At 44.3% G+C, this 27,029-nt stretch overlaps 1 protein-coding gene across 1 annotated transcript in view; it reads left to right on the forward strand.

The window, feature by feature from the left end:
• LOC308310989 (receptor-type tyrosine-protein phosphatase S-like) overlaps positions 1-26,745 on the forward strand; it is a gene marked incomplete at both ends in the record, with an annotated part of 76,860 nt that extends 50,115 nt beyond the window's left edge. Inside the window, 5 exons of the mRNA XM_080757482.1 lie at positions 4,698-4,855; positions 7,949-8,064; positions 22,841-22,938; positions 25,214-25,337; positions 26,738-26,745. Of these exons, the coding sequence (XP_080613608.1) occupies positions 4,698-4,855; positions 7,949-8,064; positions 22,841-22,938; positions 25,214-25,337; positions 26,738-26,745 (504 nt within the window). The remainder of the gene's footprint in view (positions 1-4,697; positions 4,856-7,948; positions 8,065-22,840; positions 22,939-25,213; positions 25,338-26,737) is intronic.
• Between the last annotated feature and the right edge of the window lie 284 nt (positions 26,746-27,029).

Below are 27,029 nucleotides of genomic sequence, written 5' to 3' on the forward strand. Positions count from 1 at the left end.
TGGCCACAAACAAACCTCGCATCTCCACTTTGTTCAGACTGCACAGTCTGTGGTTCCAACGCTGTCACAAACAAACCTCACATCTCCACTTTGTTCAGACTGCACAGTCTGTGGTTCCAACGCTGTCACATGGCTGGCCACAAACAAACCTCACATCTCCACAGTCTGTGGTTCCAACGCTGTCACATATAGCTGGCCACAAACAAAACCTCGCATCTCCACTTTGTTCAGACTGCACAGTCTGTGGTTCCAACGCTGTCACACGGCTGGCCACAAACAAACCTCACATCTCCACTTTGTTCAGACTGCACAGTCTGTGGTTCCAACGCTGTCACATAGCCGGCCACAAACAAACCTCACATCTCCACTTTGTTCAGACTGCACAGTCCGTGGTTCCAACGCTGTCACATATAGCTGGCCACAAACAAACCTCACATCTCCACAGTCTGTGGTTCCAACGCTGTCACATACATAGCTGGCCACAAACAACAGACTGCAGTCTGTGGTTCCAACGCTGTCACAAACAAACCTCACATCTCCACTTTGTTCAGACTGCACCGTCTGTGGTTCCAACGCTGTCACATGGCTGGCCACAAACAAACCTCACATCTCCACTTTGTTCAGACTGCACAGTCTGTGGTTCCAACGCTGTCACAAACAAACCTCACATCTCCACTTTGTTCAGACTGCACCGTCTGTGGTTCCAACGCTGTCACAAACAAACCTCACATCTCCACTTTGTTCAGACTGCACAGTCTGTGGTTCCAACGCTGTCACAAACAAACCTCACATCTCCACTTTGTTCAGACTGCACAGTCTGTGGTTCCAACGCTGTCACACGGCTGGCCACAAACAAACCTCACATCTCCACTTTGTTCAGACTGCACAGTCTGTGGTTCCAACGCTGTCACATGGCTGGGCCACAAACAAACCTCACATCTCCACTTTGTTCAGACTGCACAGTCTGTGGTTCCAACGCTGTCACATGGCTGGGCCACAAACAAACCTCACATCTCCACTTTGTTCAGACTGCACAGTCTGTGGTTCCAACGCTGTCACATAGCTAGTGGCCACAAACAAACCTCACATCTCCACTTTGTTCAGACTGCACAGTCTGTGGTTCCAACACTGTCACATGGCTGGCCACAAACAAACCTCACATCTCCACTTTGTTCAGACTGCACAGTCTGTGGTTCCAACGCTGTCACATAGCGGGCCACAAACAAACCTCACATCTCCACTTTGTTCAGACTGCACAGTCTGTGGTTCCAACGCTGTCACATAGCTAGTGGCCACAAACAAACCTCACATCTCCACTTTGTTCAGACTGCACAGTCTGTGGTTCCAACGCTGTCACATAGCGGGCCACAAACAAACCTCACATCTCCACTTTGTTCAGACTGCACAGTCTGTGGTTCCAACGCTGTCACATAGCCGGCCACAAACAAACCTCACATCTCCACTTTGTTCAGACTGCACAGTCTGTGGTTCCAACGCTGTCACACGGCTGGGCCACAAACAAACCTCACATCTCCACTTTGTTCAGACTGCACAGTCTGTGGTTCCAACGCTGTCACATAGCCGGCCACAAACAAACCTCACATCTCCACTTTGTTCAGACTGCACAGTCTGTGGTTCCAACGCTGTCACACGGCTGGCCACAAACAAACCTCACATCTCCACTTTGTTCAGACTGCACAGTCTGTGGTTCCAACGCTGTCACACGGCTGGCCACAAACAAACCTCACATCTCCACTTTGTTCAGACTGCACAGTCTGTGGTTCCAACGCTGTCACACGGCTGGCCACAAACAAACCTCACATCTCCACTTTGTTCAGACTGCACAGTCTGTGGTTCCAACGCTGTCACACGGCTGGCCACAAACAAACCTCACATCTCCACTTTGTTCAGACTGCACAGTCTGTGGTTCCAACGCTGTCACACGGCTGGCCACAAACAAACCTCACATCTCCACTTTGTTCAGACTGCACAGTCTGTGGTTCCAACGCTGTCACACGGCTGGCCACAAACAAACCTCACATCTCCACTTTGTTCAGACTGCACAGTCTGTGGTTCCAACGCTGTCACATGGCTGGGCCACAAACAAACCTCACATCTCCACTTTGTTCAGACTGCACCGTCTGTGGTTCCAACGCTGTCACATGGCTGGCCACAAACAAACCTCACATCTCCACTTTGTTCAGACTGCACAGTCTGTGGTTCCAACGCTGTCACAAACAAACCTCACATCTCCACTTTGTTCAGACTGCACCGTCTGTGGTTCCAACGCTGTCACAAACAAACCTCACATCTCCACTTTGTTCAGACTGCACAGTCTGTGGTTCCAACGCTGTCACAAACAAACCTCACATCTCCACTTTGTTCAGACTGCACAGTCTGTGGTTCCAACGCTGTCACACGGCTGGCCACAAACAAACCTCACATCTCCACTTTGTTCAGACTGCACAGTCTGTGGTTCCAACGCTGTCACATGGCTGGGCCACAAACAAACCTCACATCTCCACTTTGTTCAGACTGCACAGTCTGTGGTTCCAACGCTGTCACATGGCTGGGCCACAAACAAACCTCACATCTCCACTTTGTTCAGACTGCACAGTCTGTGGTTCCAACGCTGTCACATAGCTAGTGGCCACAAACAAACCTCACATCTCCACTTTGTTCAGACTGCACAGTCTGTGGTTCCAACACTGTCACATGGCTGGCCACAAACAAACCTCACATCTCCACTTTGTTCAGACTGCACAGTCTGTGGTTCCAACGCTGTCACATAGCGGGCCACAAACAAACCTCACATCTCCACTTTGTTCAGACTGCACAGTCTGTGGTTCCAACGCTGTCACATAGCTAGTGGCCACAAACAAACCTCACATCTCCACTTTGTTCAGACTGCACAGTCTGTGGTTCCAACGCTGTCACATAGCGGGCCACAAACAAACCTCACATCTCCACTTTGTTCAGACTGCACAGTCTGTGGTTCCAACGCTGTCACATAGCCGGCCACAAACAAACCTCACATCTCCACTTTGTTCAGACTGCACAGTCTGTGGTTCCAACGCTGTCACACGGCTGGGCCACAAACAAACCTCACATCTCCACTTTGTTCAGACTGCACAGTCTGTGGTTCCAACGCTGTCACATAGCCGGCCACAAACAAACCTCACATCTCCACTTTGTTCAGACTGCACAGTCTGTGGTTCCAACGCTGTCACACGGCTGGCCACAAACAAACCTCACATCTCCACTTTGTTCAGACTGCACAGTCTGTGGTTCCAACGCTGTCACACGGCTGGCCACAAACAAACCTCACATCTCCACTTTGTTCAGACTGCACAGTCTGTGGTTCCAACGCTGTCACACGGCTGGCCACAAACAAACCTCACATCTCCACTTTGTTCAGACTGCACAGTCTGTGGTTCCAACGCTGTCACACGGCTGGCCACAAACAAACCTCACATCTCCACTTTGTTCAGACTGCACAGTCTGTGGTTCCAACGCTGTCACACGGCTGGCCACAAACAAACCTCACATCTCCACTTTGTTCAGACTGCACAGTCTGTGGTTCCAACGCTGTCACACGGCTGGCCACAAACAAACCTCACATCTCCACTTTGTTCAGACTGCACAGTCTGTGGTTCCAACGCTGTCACACGGCTGGCCACAAACAAACCTCACAAACAAACCTCACATCAACACTTTTCTTTCCTTTTGTTTTTTTTACTTTATGAAAGAAATTCTTTCTTTCATACTTTTTTTTTAATTGTTTTTTTCTAGAGATAGAAGGAAGAGCAAAGACAGTAATAAACGTAGAAACCAAGGCCAAATATAATAATCTGATTATTTCTGGGGGTTTTTGGGTGCAATTGAGCTCATAGAAAAACTAAAATGTCAAAATAAGAGGTTTCTGCCCGACAGTGACGATATACAGCATAGTAACAGGTGTGTTAATTCAGTACTGTACGTCAGGTTAACACATACAGAACACCGTTAATACCTCCGTATGCAAATATGGTCTCACGTGCAGGCGACACAATCTGCACGAGGGAAGAAATCCATGCACAGGAAAAGTAGTCCTAATCCAGCATGGCAACAGGCCCTGTTCGGGGGTTTGTTCATTTGTTGCTATGGTAACAACGTAACATGCTGTGTGTGTGTGTGTGTGTGTGTGTGTGTGTGTGTGTGTGTGTGTGTGTGTGTGTGTGTGTGTGTGTGTGTGTGTGTGTGTGTGTGTGTGTGTGTGTGTGTGTGTGTGTGTGTGTGTGTATTGAGCGGAGGTGGACAGAGTTCCCGAGTACAGTTTGAATTCCAGGGGCTTTTGCTTGTAAACAGATTATTTCCACATTGCCGTATTGATATTCTATAGACACTATAGTGTCATAATAGTGTCTATAGAGTCAGACACAATCTTTAATAAATCACGTTTTGAATCACATCAGCGATGTGGTCCACCTAGACGTCCCCATGACATGCCTATGAAACCAGATGAGCCCGTGTTATTCTCCATAGAGACATTATCTCCGTGAACGAGGCAGAACCAGGGGATGAGCGAGTGTCAGGATGTTGGCGCTCTATAGGCCAAAAAAACCAGATTCGAGCTTCCAGCGAACATATAATTACAGCCTATATATGGATGTGCCTTAATTTGAGCCTCGGGTTAAGTGATGTTGTGTTGCTTATAGAAGATGTACGTGGCCAGCCCCTACACGGACCCGGTGATCGCCCCGGACTCGGACCCGCAGCCCGTGGACGCGGCGGACGGTCTCATCTGGGTGGTGGGGCCTGTGCTCGCAGTGGTCTTCATCATCTGCATCGTCATCGCCATCCTGCTTTACAAGAAGTGAGTACAGTTTACAGTAGCACCCCATACACCTCACCTACACTATCCTGCTTTACAAGAAGTGAGTACAGTTTACAGTAGCACCCCATACACCTCGCCTACACTATCCTGCTTTACAAGAAGTGAGTACAGTTTACAGTAGCACCCCATACACCTCGCCTACACTATCCTGCTTTACAAGAAGTCCAGGGGTCACCAACATGTCCGTATACATGGACAAATGTGTCCGTGGAAAAGAACCGCAAGTGATTAAACAAGAAGATGCCAACGATACTATCGTTGGCAGCAATAATCGTGACTTTTTTTTTTTCCAAAAGGTTTACATATTAGTTGTATTTTTTTTACTGTCTGTGTGTACTCTATGCCAGAGTGCCAAAGGCACATTTCCATTTGATGTTCAATTTAATGGACTATTAAGTCTTAAGTTAACTTTTAAGATGAACTTTGAGCTGAGAACTCGGAAACCCTTCAAGCCTTTTTTTCCCCTCAGAATTAGAGTTTTCACTCATGATTCTATTACTGTAGCTGCATTTCCAAAAACCGGTGCATCAAACTAAGCAAGTGGTGTATTTTGTATTATTAATTTTGTATGTATCTGTGATACATTTTTTGTACATTTTACATTTTACATTCTACATTTTGTGTGAAAAGAAAAGGCAAAAAAAACATGTAAAATATGTCCTGTCTAAGGCGCTGGCTCTCTCACGCACACGCACACATGCACACATGCACACGTGCGCGCGCACACACACACACACACACACACACACACACACACCCCTAACACTGCAGATATACGTTTGAAGCGAAGGGAGTATAAAACATTCCACCAAGGTTTAGCTGAAAAACCCCTTTGGGATTAAGCTTCTATCCATCACGCTTTGCTCTCGCCCGTTCCAGCCGTTTACGGAGGATATCCCACTCGATGTCGGAGGCCTTTGTCGGCTCGGCATTTAACCCATTCTGACCTGAGATCAGATTCATACGAGGTTTCCACTGGACACACACTGGTCTGATTAACCCCATTCTGACCCGAGATCAGATTCTAAAAAATGTCAGTCGCTCTTTGATTTTTCAAAAATAGCAGACCTACAAGCTCGTAGCGCGCCACTCGGTGGCACGCTATGAGCTTGTAGATCTGCTATTTTTCAATAGCTAAAGCATAACATGATGCTGAACACCAAAATGGGTTCCCGGTCAGAATGGGATAAAAGCCTGTAATTTATGCTCGCGCGTCGACGAGGAAAACGGCCCGAGAAACAGCAGAGCTGCAAGCTCACGTACGGCACGTCGTGACCTTGGGCATGAGCCTCGTTTGGCTGTTCTTTCTCCACGCGGGGTGCAGTCGCACAAAGACGAAGCACAAATTATAGGCTTCGCTCATTCTTATGCCGTCGCCGCAAAAAAACCCAAAACAAAAGCGCCCCAAACAGTCCTGTTTGATATGCAGAGTGTTCCTCTCTCTCCGTTCAGAGCAGACACCTGTCAAACGGCCGTACCGTACGTCCCTCTGCATACGGACGTCTGCTACCGGCTATAGCCAAGGCTTTTCTGAATACTGATGCAAAGTATTGATTTCCCTGTGTAACAAAACAATGTCCCTGTTTCCTTCCCTTTTCTGTATGCAATTACCCCCCCCTCCCTCCCCTCCCCTCCCCAAATCTCCCCCACCCCCACCCCCTCCCCCGACACGCACACACCCGTTTCATTGTGGAAGCAGCAAGCCTGACAGGTGAGATTTAAGCTAACGTCAAGTTTCTGTGTGTCGCTTTTCTTTCTAAACGTCCTTCTTTGGATGAATTTGTGTTTGTTTTTGCTCGAGGGAAACGACACCACGGGATGTCCAGAGCATGTATGTCTGTACTCTGTACTGTACTCTGTACTGTACTGTACTCTGTACTCTAGTAGTGAGGGATATAGTTTGTGTTTGTTTGCTACAGTATAATGAGTGTTACATAGTTCTAGAATAGTACTTGTTGCTATAGAGCACCGAAGTCTGACGTCACTTTCAGTAGAGGGCGTCAGTCCCCAGGTTCATGTATTTGTTTAGTTGTATTGAAATCCCCATTGAGGCGATTTTAGATCGCCTCATATAACAACTGTGTTTGAAAAATAAACATGTCACCCCGGCCGCTTCACGCATATGGATATGAAGAATCAACTGACTGAGAGAAAACACTAATGTTACTGCTGCTGAATTAGTTAGATTTTCGCTAGAAGCAGACTGTATCATATATGAGTGACTGACTGTTGCAAACGATACAGAGACACCTCCCTAACAATAACGCCGAGACAGCTTGTTTATTTTTGGACCACAACGCTTATAGTAGACGATATTAAGATCACCCCATGTTATTCTCCATAGAGAAATTACTTCCGCGAACCAGGGGAATCGTCGGGATGAGCGAGTTACGTCAGGACTTCGGTGCTCTATACAGTGTACACATACGTAGCTCTATATTGTGAATTTGTGATAGTATACTCATTGCTATTATATACAGTGTTTTGACTGTTAGTTCAATAACAGAGCTAGCTCTCCCTGTTTCTCCAGCTCTGTTAGTAAACAGAGTGTGATTTCATTTGATTTCAATTGACGTGATTAATTGTGGTCCTTAATTGGTCTGGGACAAACATACATTGCATGCATATCTTGCTTGCATGCATTGCATGCTTTTCTTAAAAATGGATTTTCTGCTTGGGATTTTAGAGAGATTTGTTTCCGAGCAGATGAGAGATCCCATGCGTACTGTATACATCCAGGAGAGAGAATAAACTATTGATATTGGAAATGATGAAACACAATGACGGTGAATTGGTCCTGGGACACTTTAAAATTGAAACTGATAAATGAGTTCTCTCTCCTCTTTGACTGAAATTGGCAACCCACCAGGAAATGTATTACTTTTTTTTTCTTTTTTTTTTAAGCTGGAGAGACGGGGAGTATAACCTTTGTTTGTGTGTGTGTGTGTGTGTGTGTGTGTGTGTGTGTGTGTGTGCGTGTGTGTGTGTGTGTGTGTGTGTGTGTGTGTGTGTGCGTGTGCGTGTGTTTTCTCTGCTCTGTTCTACCGTTCGTTCAACTCACTGGTCCCTGAGAAGCAAGCGCAAAGACTCTGAGCCCGGCACCAAGAGCCTTCTGGGTAATGCAGAGATGATGGCGCACCACCCCACCGACCCCGTGGAGATGAGACGCATCAACTTCCAGACCCCCGGTACGCACAAAGCTCCACAATCCGTTACCATTTCAACCCACCTGCCAGACCCCTGAATGATGCGTGCAAATGCTAGCGATGCTAAAATCGAGGCCAATCCTTGTCCTTGGAAACTGTTCCAGTGTTCCACTCAGGATCACCGGATGATCACAAATGACCTCCGAACATCGGCGATTTGTTCAAAACCACGGACAGTGGCGTAGTTTCCGGGAAAAAAAGAGCCTGCAAAGGCAGCGGCTAATACAGAAGCTAATGGCTATGGAGAAACGGAAGCAGTGCTGGCGAGGCCTTAGCAAGCGTCCGTTTAGCAACCGGAGAGCTGAAACACAGCGAGGCTTTCTTATAGCGATATCAAACACCTTAAGACGAGCCTACTCGAGTCATTAATGTATAGGACGAGTATAACTGTCCATAGTTAACTTTTAACTATTAACTGTTATATATATTATATATATATTATTATATAATACTATATAACTGTTAACTTTTTTTTTTGCATTTAACAATGGAACTTTTGTGTATTTCTGTTTGCCTTTTAGGCAAAATAATTAAAAAAAAATGCATGGACATTCTTTTCAACATGGAAGCGATTTGACGATTCTGCAAATTATCTCCAATATTTGTGAGGCGATCATGAAATAATTGTGACAAAAGTACACTAGCTAGCTAGCTGCCCACCTCCGCAGAGTCTAGGGTTCGAATCCACCGCGGTATTTACATCCGGCCGCGGCTTTGTCGAGTGACTGTCTATACAAACTCAATCTGCCTGCGAAGCCGGTGCAAGCTATACGTCCTCCCACTGGGGGCTCCTCACTGCTAGGTGAGTCAGAAGGATACAACAGCAGTGTGGAGAGGAAAAGATTGGCATAACTAACGACTGTGTGTGTGTCAGTCTCATGGTCGGGGGGGTAGGACCAAGTCTCATGGGATTTGTTTATAAACATTTTGGTATTTGTTTATAAACATTTGTGATTTGTTTATAAACATTTGTGATTTGTTTATAAACATTTTGGGATTTGTTTATAAACATTTTGGGATTTGTTTATAAACATTTGGGATTTGTTTATAAACATTTGGGATTTGTTTACAAACATTTGGGATTTGTAAGTCTCATGGGGGGGGGTAGGACCACTACCAGTTGGCCTGTAGTAAGCCTCATGGTCGGGGGGGTAGGACCAAGTCTCATGGGATTTGTTTATAAACATTTTGGTATTTGTTTATAAACATTTGTGATTTGTTTATAAACATTTGTGATTTGTTTATAAACATTTTTGGATTTGTTTATAAACATTTGGGATTTGTTTACAAACATTTGGGATTTGTTTATAAACATTTGGGATTTGTAAGTCTCATGGGGGGGGGTAGGACCACTACCAGTTGGCCTGTAGTACAGTGTGTGTGTGTGTGTGTGTGTGTGTGTGTGTGTGTGTGTGTGTGTGTGTGTGTGTGTGTGTGTGTGTGTGTGTGTGTGTGTGTGTGTGTGTGTGTGTTGTGCTCGCTCATGCGTGTGTGAGAGAGAGAGAGCATGCTGTGTGACATGACAAGCGAGACAAACCGAACAGCCATCGTCTGAATCATGTGGTCATGTATTTTTAATGACCTGGCGCTGTTGGCTACATTCTTATAGCTGCTGTCATGTGAACATGGAGCTTGTTGCTACATTGATGCGTCTGTAAGACATTATGATTGGCTTGTGTCGCTGTCTGTCTGTGAGAGGCTTCATTCTGATTGGCTTGTGTCGCTGTCTGTCTGTGAGAGGCTTCATTCTGATTGGCTTGTGTCGCTGTCTGTCTGTGAGAGGCTTCATTCTGATTGGCTTGTGTCGCTGTCTGTCTGTGAGAGGCTTCATTATGATTGGCTTGTGTCGCTGTCTGTCTGTGAGAGGCTTCATTATGATTGGCTTGTGTCGCTGTCTGTCTGTGAGAGGCTTCATTATGATTGGCTTGTGTCGCTGTCTGTCTGTGAGAGGCTTCATTCTGATTGGCTTGTGTCGCTGTCTGTCTGTGAGAGGCTTCATTATGATTGGCTTGTGTCGCTGTCTGTCTGTGAGAGGCTTCATTATGATTGGCTTGTGTCGCTGTCTGTCTGTGAGAGGCTTCATTATGATTGGCTTGTGTCGCTGTCTGTCTGTGAGAGGCTTCATTCTGATTGGCTTGTGTCGCTGTCTGTCTGTGAGAGGCTTCATTATGATTGGCTTGTGTCGCTGTCTGTCTGTGAGAGGCTTCATTCTGATTGGCTTGTGTCGCTGTCTGTCTGTGAGAGGCTTCATTATGATTGGCTTGTGTCGCTGTCTGTCTGTGAGAGGCTTCATTATGATTGGCTTGTGTCGCTGTCTGTCTGTGAGAGGCTTCATTATGATTGGCTTGTGTCGCTGTCTGTCTGTGAGAGGCTTCATTATGATTGGCTTGTGTCGCTGTCTGTCTGTGAGAGGCTTCATTATGATTGGCTTGTGTCGCTGTCTGTCTGTGAGAGGCTTCATTATGATTGGCTTGTGTCGCTGTCTGTCTGTGAGAGGCTTCATTATGATTGGCTTGTGTCGCTGTCTGTCTGTGAGAGGCTTCATTCTGATTGGCTTGTGTCGCTGTCTGTCTGTGAGAGGCTGGTGACACACTGCCTCAAACACTCGCCCCGTCTCACTGGAAATGAATTACCCAGGCACGTCAGTCACTCTGAAACAGCCCTTTGTCTGCATTTCTTACTTCTATTACTAAATATTAGATATTTTGAAGAGATAAGATACGATTTTTTTCAGCAGATTTTCTGCCTTTATTGATCGTGTACAGTAGAGAGAGACAGGAAACGTAAACGGGGAGAGAGAGAGAGACAGCATCAGATGCCGTAGGGCTCGGGAATAGATCTGCTATTTTTGAAGAATTGTGAAAATGTGGCACAGATCTCTGAATATATATTATTTCAGAGTGAACGTTTTCAACATAGAATCTTTGCTTCTGGGGGGTCACCTGGAATAACATATTGTCAGATATGGGGGTCAGCGGCCAATATACATATATTTTTGGGGGTCCATCATGAAAATGTTTGAGAACCACTGACATAGAAACATGAGGGTTTTTCAGAAACTGTCAGGATTTAGAAGACATTTGTAGAATCGTCCTCGGGTCTAAATGGGTGAACCATGTTAACATCACCAATCTTCTATAAGGGGTAACTTCAACCTTGGCACAAAATAGTTTCAGATTAATTTCCGCGGCCAATTACACCAGTAAGACGCGCAAACGCGGGAAGCGAACGCAGCTCGTACATATTTGGGTTTTGGACGTATAGCTTCTTTGGGGACTCCTTATATGGTTATGGCTGAGTCATGGTGACGTAACAGCGGGACAGCTCCATATATGGGCACAAAAGCGGGACAGTTGGGTTTTGGACGTATAGCTGCTTTGGGGACTCCTTATATGGTTATGGCTGAGTCATGGTGACGTAACAGCGGGACAGCTCCATATATGGGCACAAAAGCGGGACAGACAGACAGACACACACACAGACATGATCTGCTAGGTCTCATAGTAAGTGCTGACTGCGTTCGCAATCACTGCGTTCGCAATAATTCATGTGGGGGTCCTTGACATAGGGAAAAAAAGTTTCACAAAGTTGCTGTGGCATTAGTCTGAGACCGTTTTAGCTATCTCATGTGTTTTGTAAAGTTCACATGCGGGGGGGGGGGGGGGGGGGGTGTTTGGCCCTGGGCACCACACTGCCTGCGGGCGGCCCTGGGCTTTACCCACTACCCTGAGCTGTTTCACACACACACACACACACACACACACGCACACGCACACGCACGCTCGCTCGCTTTCTCTGCTTGCTGCATTTACTAGATAAATATAAAAATAATTCACCCCCTACCAGCATTTTTTTTTTCATTTTTCCTTGCCTTTTAACCCCTTTTAGATCATGTACAGTATGTACAGTATAGCCTATATATTAATATAAATTGATGTTGGTATTTTGTATTTTTATAAATATTATAAAAACCCTAATGGGTTCAATTAGTATTCTCTCATACTTTCAAGATTCTTTAAAAAAAAAAATCTAAAATAGCAGCTGTACAAGCTCACAGTGCAGCATGTGAGCTTGTATTTAAAATGGAAAGTGAAACAGATGCTTCCCCCGGGTTTTAATGGGTTAATAGTCATCATCTATAATCTATATTCACAGCTGCATCCATACATAAACATAGAGCATTTTCCTCCCTGTTAATAATGGCTTTAATTTAGCATTTTGCATAATTTAATGTTCATACTTTCTCCATAGAAAATTCAGATTTGCCTGAATTTATTGACTGGCTAAACCTCACCGTGCGGTTAATAAATCATGGCCATTAGAATTTTGTTTTGTAAATTAATCTTTTCTTCAGTGACGTGCGTGTGCATGCGTGCACATTTGGGACTCAGAGCTATTGTCAGATTTAAGAAGGGGGTAAACAGAAATATCGCAGAAATACAGCTGTGCTGTGCTGTGCTGTGCTGTGCTGTGCTGTGCTGTGCTGTGCTGTGCTGTGCTGTGCTGTGCTGTGCTGTGCCGTACCGTGAGGTGCGGTACGGTACGGTGAGGTACGGTGCGGTACGGTCCAGTGCAGTGCAGACAGACATCAAACACTACACTAAATGAAGACAGACAGGCAGGAGGGGAGACAGGCAGGAGGGGAGACAGACAGGCAGGAGGGGAGACAGGCGGGAGGCGAGACAGACAGGCAGGGAGACATGTGTAAGTCACTTTCTTAACTCTTTCCATTTTGTTTGTATCTCATTTTACATCTTGTGGTTGGATGTTATTCAGTGATCTTTAGTTGTAGTTCCATCTCTAATGTGTGGTTGGATGTTATTCAGTGATCTTTAGTTGTAGTTCTCTAATGTGTGGTTGGATGTTATTCAGTGATCTTTAGTTGTAGTTCTCTAATGTGTGGTTGGATGTTATTCAGTGATCTTTAGTTGTAGTTCCATCTCTAAAGTGTGGTTGGATGTTATTCAGTGATCTTTAGTTGTAGTTCCATCTCTAATGTGTGGTTGGATGTTATTCAGTGATCTTTAGTTGTAGTTCTCTAATGTGTGGTTGGATGTTATTCAGTGATCTGTAGTTGTAGTTCCATCTCTAATGTGTGGTTGGATGTTATTCAGTGATCTTTAGTTGTAGTTCTCTAATGTGTGGTTGGATGTTATTCAGTGATCTTTAGTTGTAGTTCTATCTCTAATGTGTGGTTGGATGTTATTCAGTGATCTTTAGTTGTAGTTCTCTAATGTGTGGTTGGATGTTATTCAGTGATCTTTAGTTGTAGTTCTCTAATGTGTGGTTGGATGTTATTCAGTGATCTGTAGTTGTAGTTCTCTAATGTGTGGTTGGATGTTATTCAGTGATCTTTAGTTGTAGTTCCATCTCTAATGTGTGGTTGGATGTTATTCAGTGATCTTTAGTTGTAGTTCTCTAATGTGTGGTTGGATGTTATTCAGTGATCTGTAGTTGTAGTTCCATCTCTAATGTGTGGTTGGATGTTATTCAGTGATCTTTAGTTGTAGTTCTCTAATGTGTGGTTGGATGTTATTCAGTGATCTTTAGTTGTAGTTCTATCTCTAATGTGTGGTTGGATGTTATTCAGTGATCTTTAGTTGTAGTTCTCTAATGTGTGGTTGGATGTTATTCAGTGATCTTTAGTTGTAGTTCTCTAATGTGTGGTTGGATGTTATTCAGTGATCTGTAGTTGTAGTTCTCTAATGTGTGGTTGGATGTTATTCAGTGATCTTTAGTTGTAGTTCCATCTCTAATGTGTGGTTGGATGTTATTCAGTGATCTTTAGTTGTAGTTCTCTAATGTGTGGTTGGATGTTATTTCAGTGATCTTTAGTTGTAGTTCTCTAATGTGTGGTTGGATGTTATCCAGTGATCTTTAGTTGTAGTTCTCTAATGTGTGGTTGGATGTTATTTCAGTGACCTTTAGTTGTAGTTCTCTAATGTGTGGTTGGATGTTATCCAGTGATCTTTAGTTGTAGTTCTCTAATGTGTGGTTGGATGTTATTCAGTGATCTGTAGTTGTAGTTCCATCTCTAATGTGTGGTTGGATGTTATTCAGTGATCTTTAGTTGTAGTTCCATCTCTAATGTGTGGTTGGATGTTATTCAGTGATCTGTAGTTGTAGTTCCATCTCTAAGGTGTGGTTGGATGTTATCCAGTGATCTTTAGTTGTAGTTCTCTAATGTGTGGTTGGATGTTATTCAGTGATCTGTAGTTGTAGTTCCATCTCTAATGTGTGGTTGGATGTTATTCAGTGATCTTTAGTTGTAGTTCCATCTCTAATGTGTGGTTGGATGTTATTCAGTGATCTTTAGTTGTAGTTCTCTAATGTGTGGTTGGATGTTATTCAGTGATCTTTAGTTGTAGTTCTCTAATGTGTGGTTGGATGTTATTCAGTGATCTGTAGTTGTAGTTCTCTAATGTGTGGTTGGATGTTATCCAGTGATCTTTAGTTGTAGTTCTCTAATGTGTGGTTGGATGTTATTCAGTGATCTTTAGTTGTAGTTCTCTAATGTGTGGTTGGATGTTATTCAGTGATCTTTAGTTGTAGTTCCATCTCTAATGTGTGGTTGGATGTTATTCAGTGATCTGTAGTTGTAGTTCTCTAATGTGTGGTTGGATGTTATTCAGTGATCTTTAGTTGTAGTTCCATCTCTAATGTGTGGTTGGATGTTATTCAGTGATCTTTAGTTGTAGTTCTCTAATGTGTGGTTGGATGTTATTCAGTGATCTTTAGTTGTAGTTCTCTAATGTGTGGTTGGATGTTATTCAGTGATCTTTAGTTGTAGTTTCATCTCTAATGTGTGGTTGGATGTTATTCAGTGATCTGTAGTTGTAGTTCTCTAATGTGTGGTTGGATGTTATTCAGTGATCTTTAGTTGTAGTTCCATCTCTAATGTGTGGTTGGATGTTATTCAGTGATCTTTAGTTGTAGTTCTCTAATGTGTGGTTGGATGTTATTCAGTGATCTTTAGTTGTAGTTCTCTAATGTGTGGTTGGATGTTATTCAGTGATCTGTAGTTGTAGTTCCATCTCTAATGTGTGGTTGGATGTTATTCAGTGATCTTTAGTTGTAGTTCTCTAATGTGTGGTTGGATGTTATTCAGTGATCTTTAGTTGTAGTTCTCTAATGTGTGGTTGGATGTTATTCAGTGATCTTTAGTTGTAGTTCTCTAATGTGTGGTTGGATGTTATTCAGTGAACTGTAGTTGTAGTTCCATCTCTAATGTGTGGTTGGATGTTATTCAGTGATCTTTAGTTGTAGTTCTCTAATGTGTGGTTGGATGTTATTCAGTGATCTTTAGTTGTAGTTCTCTAATGTGTGGTTGGATGTTATTCAGTGATCTGTAGTTGTAGTTCCATCTCTAATGTGTGGTTGGATGTTATTCAGTGATCTTTAGTTGTAGTTCTCTAATGTGTGGTTGGATGTTATTCAGTGATCTGTAGTTGTAGTTCTCTAATGTGTGGTTGGATGTTATTCAGTGATCTTTAGTTGTAGTTCTCTAATGTGTGGTTGGATGTTATTCAGTGATCTTTAGTTGTAGTTCTCTAATGTGTGGTTGGATGTTATTCAGTGATCTGTAGTTGTAGTTCCATCTCTAATGTGTGGTTGGATGTTATTCAGTGATCTGTAGTTGTAGTTCCATCTCTAATGTGTGGTTGGATGTTATTCAGTGATCTGTAGTTGTAGTTCCATCTCTAATGTGTGGTTGGATGTTATTCAGTGATCTTTAGTTGTAGTTCCATCTCTAATGTGTGGTTGGATGTTATCCAGTGATCTGTAGTTGTAGTTCTCTAATGTGTGGTTGGATGTTATTCAGTGATCTGTAGTTGTAGTTCTCTAATGTGTGGTTGGATGTTATTCAGTGATCTTTAGTTGTAGTTCTCTAATGTGTGGTTGGATGTTATTCAGTGATCTTTAGTTGTAGTTCTCTAATGTGTGGTTGGATGTTATTCAGTGATCTTTAGTTGTAGTTCTCTAATGTGTGGTTGGATGTTATTCAGTGATCTGTAGTTGTAGTTCCATCTCTAAGGTGTGGTTGGATGTTATTCAGTGATCTGTAGTTGTAGTTCTCTAATGTGTGGTTGGATGTTATTCAGTGATCTTTAGTTGTAGTTCTCTAATGTGTGGTTGGATGTTATTCAGTGATCTGTAGTTGTAGTTCCATCTCTAATGTGTGGTTGGATGTTATTCAGTGATCTTTAGTTGTAGTTCCATCTCTAATGTGTGGTTGGATGTTATTCAGTGATCTTTAGTTGTAGTTCTCTAATGTGTGGTTGGATGTTATTCAGTGATCTGTAGTTGTAGTTCCATCTCTAATGTGTGGTTGGATGTTATTCAGTGATCTTTAGTTGTAGTTCCATCTCTAATGTGTGGTTGGATGTTATTCAGTGATCTGTAGTTGTAGTTCTCTAATGTGTGGTTGGATGTTATTCAGTGATCTGTAGTTGTAGTTCTCTAATGTGTGGTTGGATGTTATTCAGTGATCTGTAGTTGTAGTTCCATCTCTAATGTGTGTCATGTGATGTTTCTCTTTGACCTGCGAAGCACTTTGTTTGGTAAAGTGCTAGAAATGAATTCATTATCACTATCATTATGGAGCCGGTGCAGTGACTCAGAGACGCCATGTCTCAGTACTGACTCATGGCAGAAAGACAGCATGATACACACACACACACACACACACACACACACACACACACACGCACACGCACACGCCCACACACTCCCACCTGCCAGACCCCCCCATGTCCCTCTCAAAAACAACAACATATACACCTGAGCTGCACAGTGGATAGCGTCCATCTCACGGCTATCTCCATATTTATATTTTATTGGCACTTTATCTATTTTTTTATTATGCCATAATAATAGAAGCTCTATACCAAGATGTACAAAGGAGATGGGAAATTACACGTGCGTGCGTGCGCATGCCTGTGTGTGTGTGTGTGTGTGTGTGTGTCATGGCTCTCCTCCACCTCTCCTGCGGTGTGTGGAATCTAACGGCACAGCTGCACAGCTCCTGGCATCACTACGTCTTCCTGTCCCCCGCAGTCATTCCATCAGCAACCTCCACCATGACGCGCACGCACGCACGCACGCACGCACGCACGCACATCGTATGCAAGCGCCTCGTATGCAAGCGCTTCGTATGCAAGCGCTTCGGTGAAAAGTGCTATATAAATGCAGTCCATTTACCATTTAAAATCACTCAAAAGTATATGCTTAAAAAGAAAAGAAGAAAAAACACAAAGAATACATACTATATACTGTAACAGTACAAATTACCAAGTAATTTTTTTCTTTTTTTTAATAAATTGTCTTGACATTTTGAATGATTTAGCACAGAAACATATTTCTGGGTATAATGGCGGTTCAGAGCAGCGATCGGGGTCGTGTCCCCGCGTGGCTGACAGCGAGAACAGCGACCACACCGCCGTGTGTAGCCGCTAGCTAGCAACACGCGTATAGCGTTAACGTTTTGTTCCACCACCAAAGCCTTGAGCCAATTCCTTTCATCATCAGCCATGTTGTCACTTAACCCATTCTGAACGGGAACCCATTTTGGTGTTTGCATCATGTTATGCTTTAGCTATTGAAAAATAGCAGACCTACAAGCTCATAGCGCGCCACCGAGTGGCGCGCTACGAGCTTGTAGGTCTGCCATTTTTGAAAAATCAAAGAACGACTGACATTTTTAGAATCTGATCTCAGGTCAGAATGGGTTAATCAGACCAGTGTGTGTCCAGTGGAAACCTCGTATGAATCTGATCTCAGGTCAGAATGGGTTAATCTGCGGCTGAAGGCCCAGTGCTAGTGTCTTTGAGGCCCTAGATATGAAACAAGACAACAGAATAGAAGTGCACCTCATCTCTTTCACTCTCTAAGCGATCTGTCTTTCATGTGTGGCGGCAGCCTTGAGTCCCCCCCACCACTACTACCACACACCCCCTCCCTCTCCTTGAGTCCCCCCCACCACTACTACCACCCACCCCCTCCCTCTCCTTTGATTTGCTTTGTTAAACCGTTGCAACCGGGAAAGCATTTGTGTCATTCTGGATTTGAACCACTTCAGCCATTATTTTATACTTTAGGCTATATATATATATATTAAAAAAATAGCAGATCTACAAGCTCATAGCGCGTCACTTTGTGACGCGCTATGAGCTTGTAGATCTGCTATTTCTGAAAGATCGTGAACATTAATGTGCAAATCTTTGAATATTATTGCTTTAAAGTGATCATATTAACTCAAATCTTTGCTCCTGGGGCTCAAAATCAAGATGGCGGTCAGCGGCCAAATGCATAATAATCTTGGGGCTCCCTGACATGAAACAGAGTGATAGAACCATCGACGTACTGTAGAAACATACTGTATATAGTTTTATTTTCAGAAATCTGTCAGGATTTAGAAGACGTTAGAATCGGCCCTCAGGTCTCCATGGCTTAAGAAGCTTGGAAGGAAAGCGAGGTGGGTTCTGATGAAATTACTTTCAAACAAAAAAAAAGCTGTGTGATCTCTTCAGGGGGTGGTGGGGGGGGGGGGTGGAGATTACCTATGGAAGGACTGGAGTGCTATAGTGGTATAAAAATGCTGGTACAAATTCAAACGGCCAGCTAAGCACCCTGATTCAGCGCTGTGAAGTAACTCAATACATACTCAAGTGTTTTCGTGCCTCTATAATGCTGCGTTCACATGGGATCAGGCAAGCGGTTATAGGCAGCAAACGCCACCACACCTATTTAAAAAGATTATATATTTTAACCCATTCTGAACGGGAACCCATTTTGGTGTCGGCATCATGTTATGCTTTAGCTATTGAAAAATAGCAGACCTACAAGCTCGTAGCTCTACGAGCTTGTAGATCTGCTATTTTTGAAAAATCGAAGAACGACTGACATTTTTTAGAATCTGATCTCAGGTCAGAATGGGTTAATCAGACCAGTGTGTGTCCAGTGGAAACCTCGTATATGAATCTGATCTCAGGTCAGAATGGGTTAACATTGAATGCCGTTTGGCCCGTTTCCGTACCGGTTCTGGATGCCGGGGCTACCGTGCCGTCCTGTTTTCCGAGATTGGCTCAGATGTCATTTCTCATGTTTATTTGAGAACACTGACGTGACTAAAAAACCTATACACTGGATCCATTGGAACAGCTGTAGTAGAATGTATGTGTGTGCAACTGTGCGTGTCAATTCGGCAGTACACACCAACAAACACACAGTTAAATGTGTGTGTGTGTGTGTGTGTGTGTGTGTGTGTGAGTGTCTAGTCGGCAGTACACACCATCAAACACACAGTTAAATGTGTGTGTGTGAGTGTCTAGTCGGCAGTACACACCAACAAACACACAGTTAAATGTGTGTGTGCGTGTCAATTCGGCAGTACACACCAACAAACACACAGTAGAATGTGTGTGTGCGTGTCTAGTCGGCAGTACACACCAACAAACACACAGTTAAATGTGTGTGTGCGTGTCTAGTCGGCAGTACACACCAACAAACACACAGTTAAATGTGTGTGTGTGCGTGTCTAGTCGGCAGTACACACCAACAAACACACAGTTAAATGTGTGTGTGCGTGTCTAGTCGGTAGTACACACCAACAAACACACAGTTAAATGTGTGTGTGTGTGAGTGTCAAGTCGGCAGTACACACCAACAAACACACAGTTAAATGTGTGTGTGTGTGAGTGTCAAGTCGGCAGTACACACCAACAAACACACAGTTAAATGTGTGTGTGCGTGTCAAGTCGGCAGTACACACCAACAAACACACAGTTAAATGTGTGTGTGTGTGTGTCTAGTCGGCAGTACACACCAACAAACACACAGTTAAATGTGTGTGTGCGTGTCAAGTCGGCAGTACACACCAACAAACACACAGTTAAATGTGTGTGTGCGTGTCTAGTCGGCAGTACACACCAACAAACACACAGTTAAATGTGTGTGTGCGTGTCAAGTCGGCAGTACACACCAACAAACACACAGTTAAATGTGTGTGTGCGTGTCTAGTCGGCAGTACACACCAACAAACACACAGTAGAATGTGTGTGTGCGTGTCTAGTCGGCAGTACACACCAACAAACACACAGTAGAATGTGTGTGTGCGTGTCTAGTCGGCAGTACACACCAACAAACACACAGTTAAATGTGTGTGTGCGTGTCTAGTCGGCAGTACACACCAACAAACACACAGTTAAATGTGTGTGTGTGAGTGTCTAGTCGGCAGTACACACCAACAAACACACAGTAGAATGTGTGTGTGAGTGTCTAGTCGGCAGTACACACCAACAAACACACAGTAGAATGTGTGTGTGCGTGTCTAGTCGGCAGTACACTCCAACAAACACACAGTTAAATGTGTGTGTGTGAGTGTCTAGTCGGCAGTACACACCAACAAACACACAGTCACAGTCGGCTAGTTACGGACTTATGAGTTAAGTCCTATAGTTTGAAGAAATATAACACCTGAAACAAATATATCAAGAATAATATGGCCTCAGTCGTGACGGCAGCAGTCCAATCGAACAAACCAAAAAACGCAGCGTGGAAGAAAATCACTGACGCTGTGAAGATACGCTAGTGAATCTCTGCCGTCATTGACTACATAGAAGTTGATCTATTAGAAGCATGAGTTAAGTCCGTTGCTCTCCCCAGGTTGGCGGAGGGTGTGTAGAGCCCAGGATCACAATAGATGATTGACACAGGGGTGAAAAATGGGTTACAAAAAAGAAGTTGATCTATTGAAGATTCTGACCTTCAAAAGTACATCATTTTTGTTTTGATTGTATTGTTCTTTCTGCTTTGGCAACGTAAACGTATGTTTTCTCATGCCAATAAAGCCCTTTGAATTGAATTGACTACTTCAAACGACACATCCTCAGTGCTGAAAACCTGAAACTTGCATACGGTATTACTTACATAACTAAAAAGTATTTCGGCGGAATGCACGCGCGCTCCGTTTCCCACAATGCTGCTGAACGGATAGACTTGCCAAACACTGCGCGTCTCTCACAGTCCCTGCGGGCCGGAAATCTATGTTATGACTGGAAGAGGGTTTGAATATTAATTTCAACCCAGTGCTGAGGACACGGGGCCCTGGAGACATGGGGGCGTGCGATGCTGTTTTGCAAACCGAAAATCCTCTCTCTCTCTCTCTCTGTCTCTGTCTCTGTCTTGTATATGAGCCTGATGTGGACTGAGCTGTTTTAACCCACTCTGACCTGAGATCAGATTCATACGAGGTTTCCACTGGACACACACTGGTCTGATTAAGCCATTCTGACCTGAGATCAGATTCTAAAAATGTCAGTCGTTCTTAGATTTTTCAAAAATAGCAGACCTACAAGCTCGTAGCGCGCCACTCGGTACGGTACGGTACGGTACGGTACGGTACGGTACGGTCACATCAAAGTGATATGGAATGATGAATGGCGACAATTCCGGTGAGATCAGCGAACGAAAGCGTGTTTATTGGTCTGCGCAAAGTTGATAAATGAGGGCTAGTGTGTGTGTGTGAGATTTGTTTTCCTCTTCGAAAAGTGGCGTTCACAAAGTGTGTGTGTGTGTGTGTGTGTGTGTGTGTGTGTGTGTGTGTGTGTGTGTGTGTGTGTGTGTGTGTGTGTGTGTGTGTGTGTGTGTGTGTGTGTGTGTGTGTATCTTTGCCGGAGCGTGCACGCCTCCTAATTAGCGCTGTGTCTGTTTGCGTTCTCTGAGTCATTGCTCCTCTGATCACAGAGAAAGCAATTTATCAGGAGAAAAAAGCCTCTCCACACAGAGAGCCAATGGCCTCGCCCGCGTGCCAGCTAGCTAGCACGGATCAAAATGGATTTCCTGCTTCGATGATACGCGCCGCATGTGCTTTTATTCTGTAATTATCCTGCTTGCTGTAGCCTTACTCTTATTCTCTACTTATCCTCCGTTTAGTGGTGGAAAGTACGGTAACTATGCACATGAACTCAAATACTGTAAGGCTTGCAGAGCCATGAGGCCCATAGCGTCGACTGTCACACCAGCGTGTGTTAACCCATTTTGGGGCGGGAACCAATTTTGGTGTTGGCATCATGTCGTGCTTTAGCAGATCTACAAGCTCATAGCGCGCCACCGAGTGGCGTGCTATGAGCTTGTAGGTCTGCTATTTTTGAAAAATCGAAGACTGACATAGAAGACATTGTTTTAATCTGATCTCAGGTCAGAATGAAAACTGTCAGGATGTAGAAGACATTTTTAGAATCTGATCTCAGGTCAGAATGTGTTATCAATGGTCCTGTAGTGCAGGTGTTAAGCGACTTTAAAATGGCATCGCACCAAAGATAAAATGACCTCCCAATCTCAGGGCGGGGCATTTCTTCATTGTGGTATTTCTTACTTGGTTGTTTTTAGGATTGATTTTAAAATTCTTTTACTTGTCTATAAAGCTCTCAATGGTCTCGCACCTTCCTACCTACAGTACATGACTGCCTGCCTAAATATGTCCCAAACCGCCCCCCTAAGGTCTTCCACTGCTGGCCTGCTCGCTTTGCCAAAAAAAATGGCAACCCACTTCTACACCATTGCTTTTAATTTATCTTTTATTTGTTGTTATTCATGTCCTCACTGTATTGCATTACTGCTTTTTTTTAATGTTGTTGCCTTGCTTTTCTTTTCTTTTATTCTCCATTGTTCTGTAAAGCACTTTGAGCTGCATTTCATGTCATGAAAGGTGCTATACAAATAAAGTTTTATTATTATTATGTGTGTTTCTCTCCCCCAGGTATGATGAGTCACCCTCCCATCCCCATCAACGTGTTGGCGGAACACACAGAGCTGCTGAAAGCCAACGACAACCTGAGGCTGTCGCAGGAGTACGAGGTATGAGAAACGCATCCAATGTCACACATAATAACTAATAAGTCCCCCCAAAACCGCTACTCGCAACTACCGATATTTACACTATGAAATATACAATATGAAGAAAGCCTGAGGTCGCTTCTAATAAGCAGACATGACCAACACTATACTGCAGGCGACCTGTAGCTTGAAGACAGGGCTCTCTGTGGTCGGTTTATTGGCCACTCCCCCTCAGTGCTGCCCACACCTGCCCATGCACATGAAGATTCTCGTCAGGTAGTTCGACAGAAGACTGCTTGTGAGGGGCACGGTGGCAGAGTTTGTAGTGCTGTCGCCTCACAGCTAGAAGGTCCTGGGTCGGGGCACTGTGGGCGCTGGCGGCGTGTTTCCTCCTCCGCGTCATCAGTGCCCATACCCGAAGGCGGGGTTGGCGAAAGGGCCTTTCTGTGTGGAGTTTGCATGTTCTCCCCGTGTCCCCTAGGGTAGATACCCTCACAAAAACATGCAGTAATCCTGGTCTCTAAACTGCCTCCCCCTGGCCAGCCGGGGCGCCTGATGGAGGTGAAAGGAACTGGTTGGAATAACGTGTTCCTTCCACGCGCTACGACGTCCAACCAGGGAAACTCCCCCCTGTCAGGTGTAATGGAGCAACTTGGACACTCAGGCATGAAGGAAGCATGAGTTCAAGTCCGTTGCTCTCCCCAGGTTGGTGGAGGGTGTGTAGAGCCCAGGATCACATTAGATGATTGACACCAGGGTGAAAAATGGGTTACAAAATCGTGGGATAAAAAACATATAAACATAAAAACATTTCTCTATTCATTGATCATTGCATTAACATCCTGTCAGGGACCGTAGCGTTAACATCCTGTCAGGGACCGTAGCGTTAACATCCTGTCAGGGACCGTAGCGTTAACATCCTGTCAGGGACCGTAGCGTTAACATCCTGTCAGGGACCGTAGCGTTAACATCCTGTCAGGGACCGTAGCGTTAACATCCTGTCAGGGACCGTAGCGTTAACATCCTGTCAGGGACCGTAGCGTTAACATCCTGTCAGGGACCGTAGCGTTACCTTTCTCTCACCACTTATATTTTCTCATTTATAGTCAAGTGCTTAAATTCAGTTGTTTTCATTTAACCTAACCTGAATGATGAAAGTGCTTATGTAACGTTAAATTATTAAATCATTGACGCGTGATTGGTAATAAATGCCACTTTAGTTTCTGGGCACTAGCTCTCAACAACACACACACACAACCTCCCCCCCCCCCACTACCCCCAGGCAAAGACTTCATTATGTAATGAATTCTGGACTATATTTTCAGAGAAACAGCAATGAAAGCATTCTCACTGTCTAGCTGTTACAAGGGTGACGGCTGGGGACGGATTTGTCCATAGAGCACTCTGTGTGTGTGTGTGTGTGTGTGTGTGTGTGTGTGTGTGTGTGTGTGTGTGTGTGTGTGTGTGTGTGTGTGACGACACACACATTTTATAGACATAAATGCAAACAGCACGAGTAGCTGCTGTCCAGTTATACACTTATTTTTAACCCATTTTGACCTGTTTCTATGTCAGTCATTAGACCTAAAAGCTCGTAGCTTGTAGGTCTAAACCGGTATATTTAGTCTTAATTCGTTGTTGTGACATGAAGTGAGGGGCGCTCTTATCATCATACATCATCACACTGTATATCATCATACAGGTGATTCCGTGCTCAGCCAATCAAATCATCACAAATGTCATTCCGGCCAATCACTTTTTGGCGTCTTCACTTTTCTGCCCTCACTTTCATCTTCAATATGTACTTTAATTGCTCAGCCAATCAAATCATCGCCATGGCGGGGTGATCAGCCAATCTCAAGCCAATGTTTGTGTTTTCACAAACCCGTAAAGCTGGCATATATACTGTAGGAGCGCCCCTCAAAAAAGGCAGTCGACCGACATTTATCGTCATAGTTTTAGTCGGCCAAATGAACACTTTCCACCCTACGACAAGCAGCAGTCATGTTATGTTCTGATGGATGTCACTCAGTGTTTTTCCATTATTCCATGACATGGACCAGACAGCAGGCCAGCACTACATCTCCTGGGTTGTTTTTAACAACCTACAGGCCTGACCACTAAATCCACCAGGCTGTTGCCACCAGTAAACGCCCTCTGTCTGTCTGTCTGTCTGTCTGTCTGTCTGTCTGTCTATCGGTCTGTCTCTCTCTCTCTCTCTCTCTCTCTCTCTCTCTCTCTCTCTCTCTCTCTCTCTCTCTCTCTCTCTCTCTCTCTCTCTCTCTCTCCCGTGCAGTCCATCGACCCGGGGCAGCAGTTCACCTGGGAGCACTCCAACCTGGAGGTCAACAAGCCAAAGAACCGCTACGCTAACGTCATCGCGTACGACCACACCCGCGTCATCTTGGCTCCCATAGAAGGTACAGTAGGTGCAAATGATACATACGAGAACAGCTACACTATTGTCAGAGCATAGATAGGAACTGCTGACGGCTGACCCCTGACCCCTGACCCCAGACCCCTGACCCCATGCCGAGTTTGGTGCGGATCGGTGCAGCGGTCCGCATCATCCGCATGTTAACGTTTCTGACGTCCGTCCGTCCGCCCACCACTGTCTGTCGGGGTTGACCCGCTAGGCAAATTTAATACAGGACGGCAAGAACAGCAGATCTACAAGCATTGTTGTGTCTTGTTGTGATGCTTTGAGTGCTCGTAGATCTGCTATTTCTGCACAGCGACATTGTGCAACGGAGCGAGACCAATGGAGGTATAGTCACTTATAAAAATGTCAACAAACAAAATATCACCCTGGATTTTAGCGGAAGTATCTCCCATGGAAATGACGACGCTTTACAAATCAGTTTACATTCTCCGCGAATGAAACAAGTGTTGTGATTGGTCCGTATACATCACGTGTAATCTGACGGATGTTCCGGACGATACATCGGCCGATAGCTTTCTCTGCCTTACGTTGACCAGGCTTTACTTTATGCTTCTCTGCCTTACGTTGTGACCAGGCTTTACTTTATGCTTCTCTGCCTTACGTTGTGACCAGGCTTTACTTTATGCTTCTCTGTCTTACGTTGTGACCAGGCTTTACTCTATGCTTCTCTGCCTTACGTTGTGACCAGGCTTTACTTTATGCTTCTCTGTCTTACGTTGTGACCAGGCTTTTCTTTATGCTTCTCTGTCTTACGTTGTGACCAGGCTTTACTTTATGCTTCTCTGCCTTACGTTGTGACCAGGCTTTTCTTTATGCTTCTCTGCCTTACGTTGTGACCAGGCTTTACTTTATGCTTCTCTGGCTTATACGTTGTGACCAGGCTTTACTTTATACTTCTCTGCCTTACGTTGTGACCAGGCTTTACTTTATGCTTCTCTGCCTTACGTTGTGACCAGGCTTTACTTTATGCTTCTCTGCCTTACGTTGTGACCAGGCTTTACTTTATGCTTCTCTGCCTTATGTTGTGACCAGGCTTTTCTTTATGCTTCTCTGTCTTACGTTGTGACCAGGCTTTACTTTATGCTTCTCTGCCTTACGTTGTGACCAGGCTTTACTTTATGCTTCTCTGCCTTACGTTGTGACCAGGCTTTTCTTTATGCTTCTCTGTCTTACGTTGTGACCAGGCTTTTCTTTATGCTTCTCTGTCTTACGTTGTGACCAGGCTTTTCTTTATGCTTCTCTGCCTTACGTTGTGACCAGGCTTTTCTTTATGCTTCTCTGCCTTACGTTGTGACCAGGCTTTTCTTTATGCTTCTCTGTCTTACGTTGTGACCAGGCTTTACTTTATGCTTCTCTGTCTTACTTATCTCTTCACAGATAAGTAAGCCTGGGACCGAGGCTACCTCAGGTCTATATGTTACTGTATTTTAACATCAGTCATACCTACATATACCCACAGTTTTTAAACCAATCCTGGCGGGCCAGTTATAAGAAGAGGGTTTGGTGGGGATCTATTATATAGCCTTCAAATTATTTTAGTCGAGTTACAGTTGGTTTTGCACAGAAACATGGAGTAAAAGTACAAAATGTGGATCCGAGATGTGAGTGGAGTTACTGGAGTAGAAGTAAAAGTATTGGAAATACTCAAGTACAAATACAACAACATTGT

This window comes from Protomyctophum bolini, assembly GCF_963924005.1.
Source record: "Protomyctophum bolini genome assembly, chromosome: 23".
NCBI lineage: Eukaryota > Metazoa > Chordata > Actinopteri > Myctophiformes > Myctophidae > Protomyctophum > Protomyctophum bolini.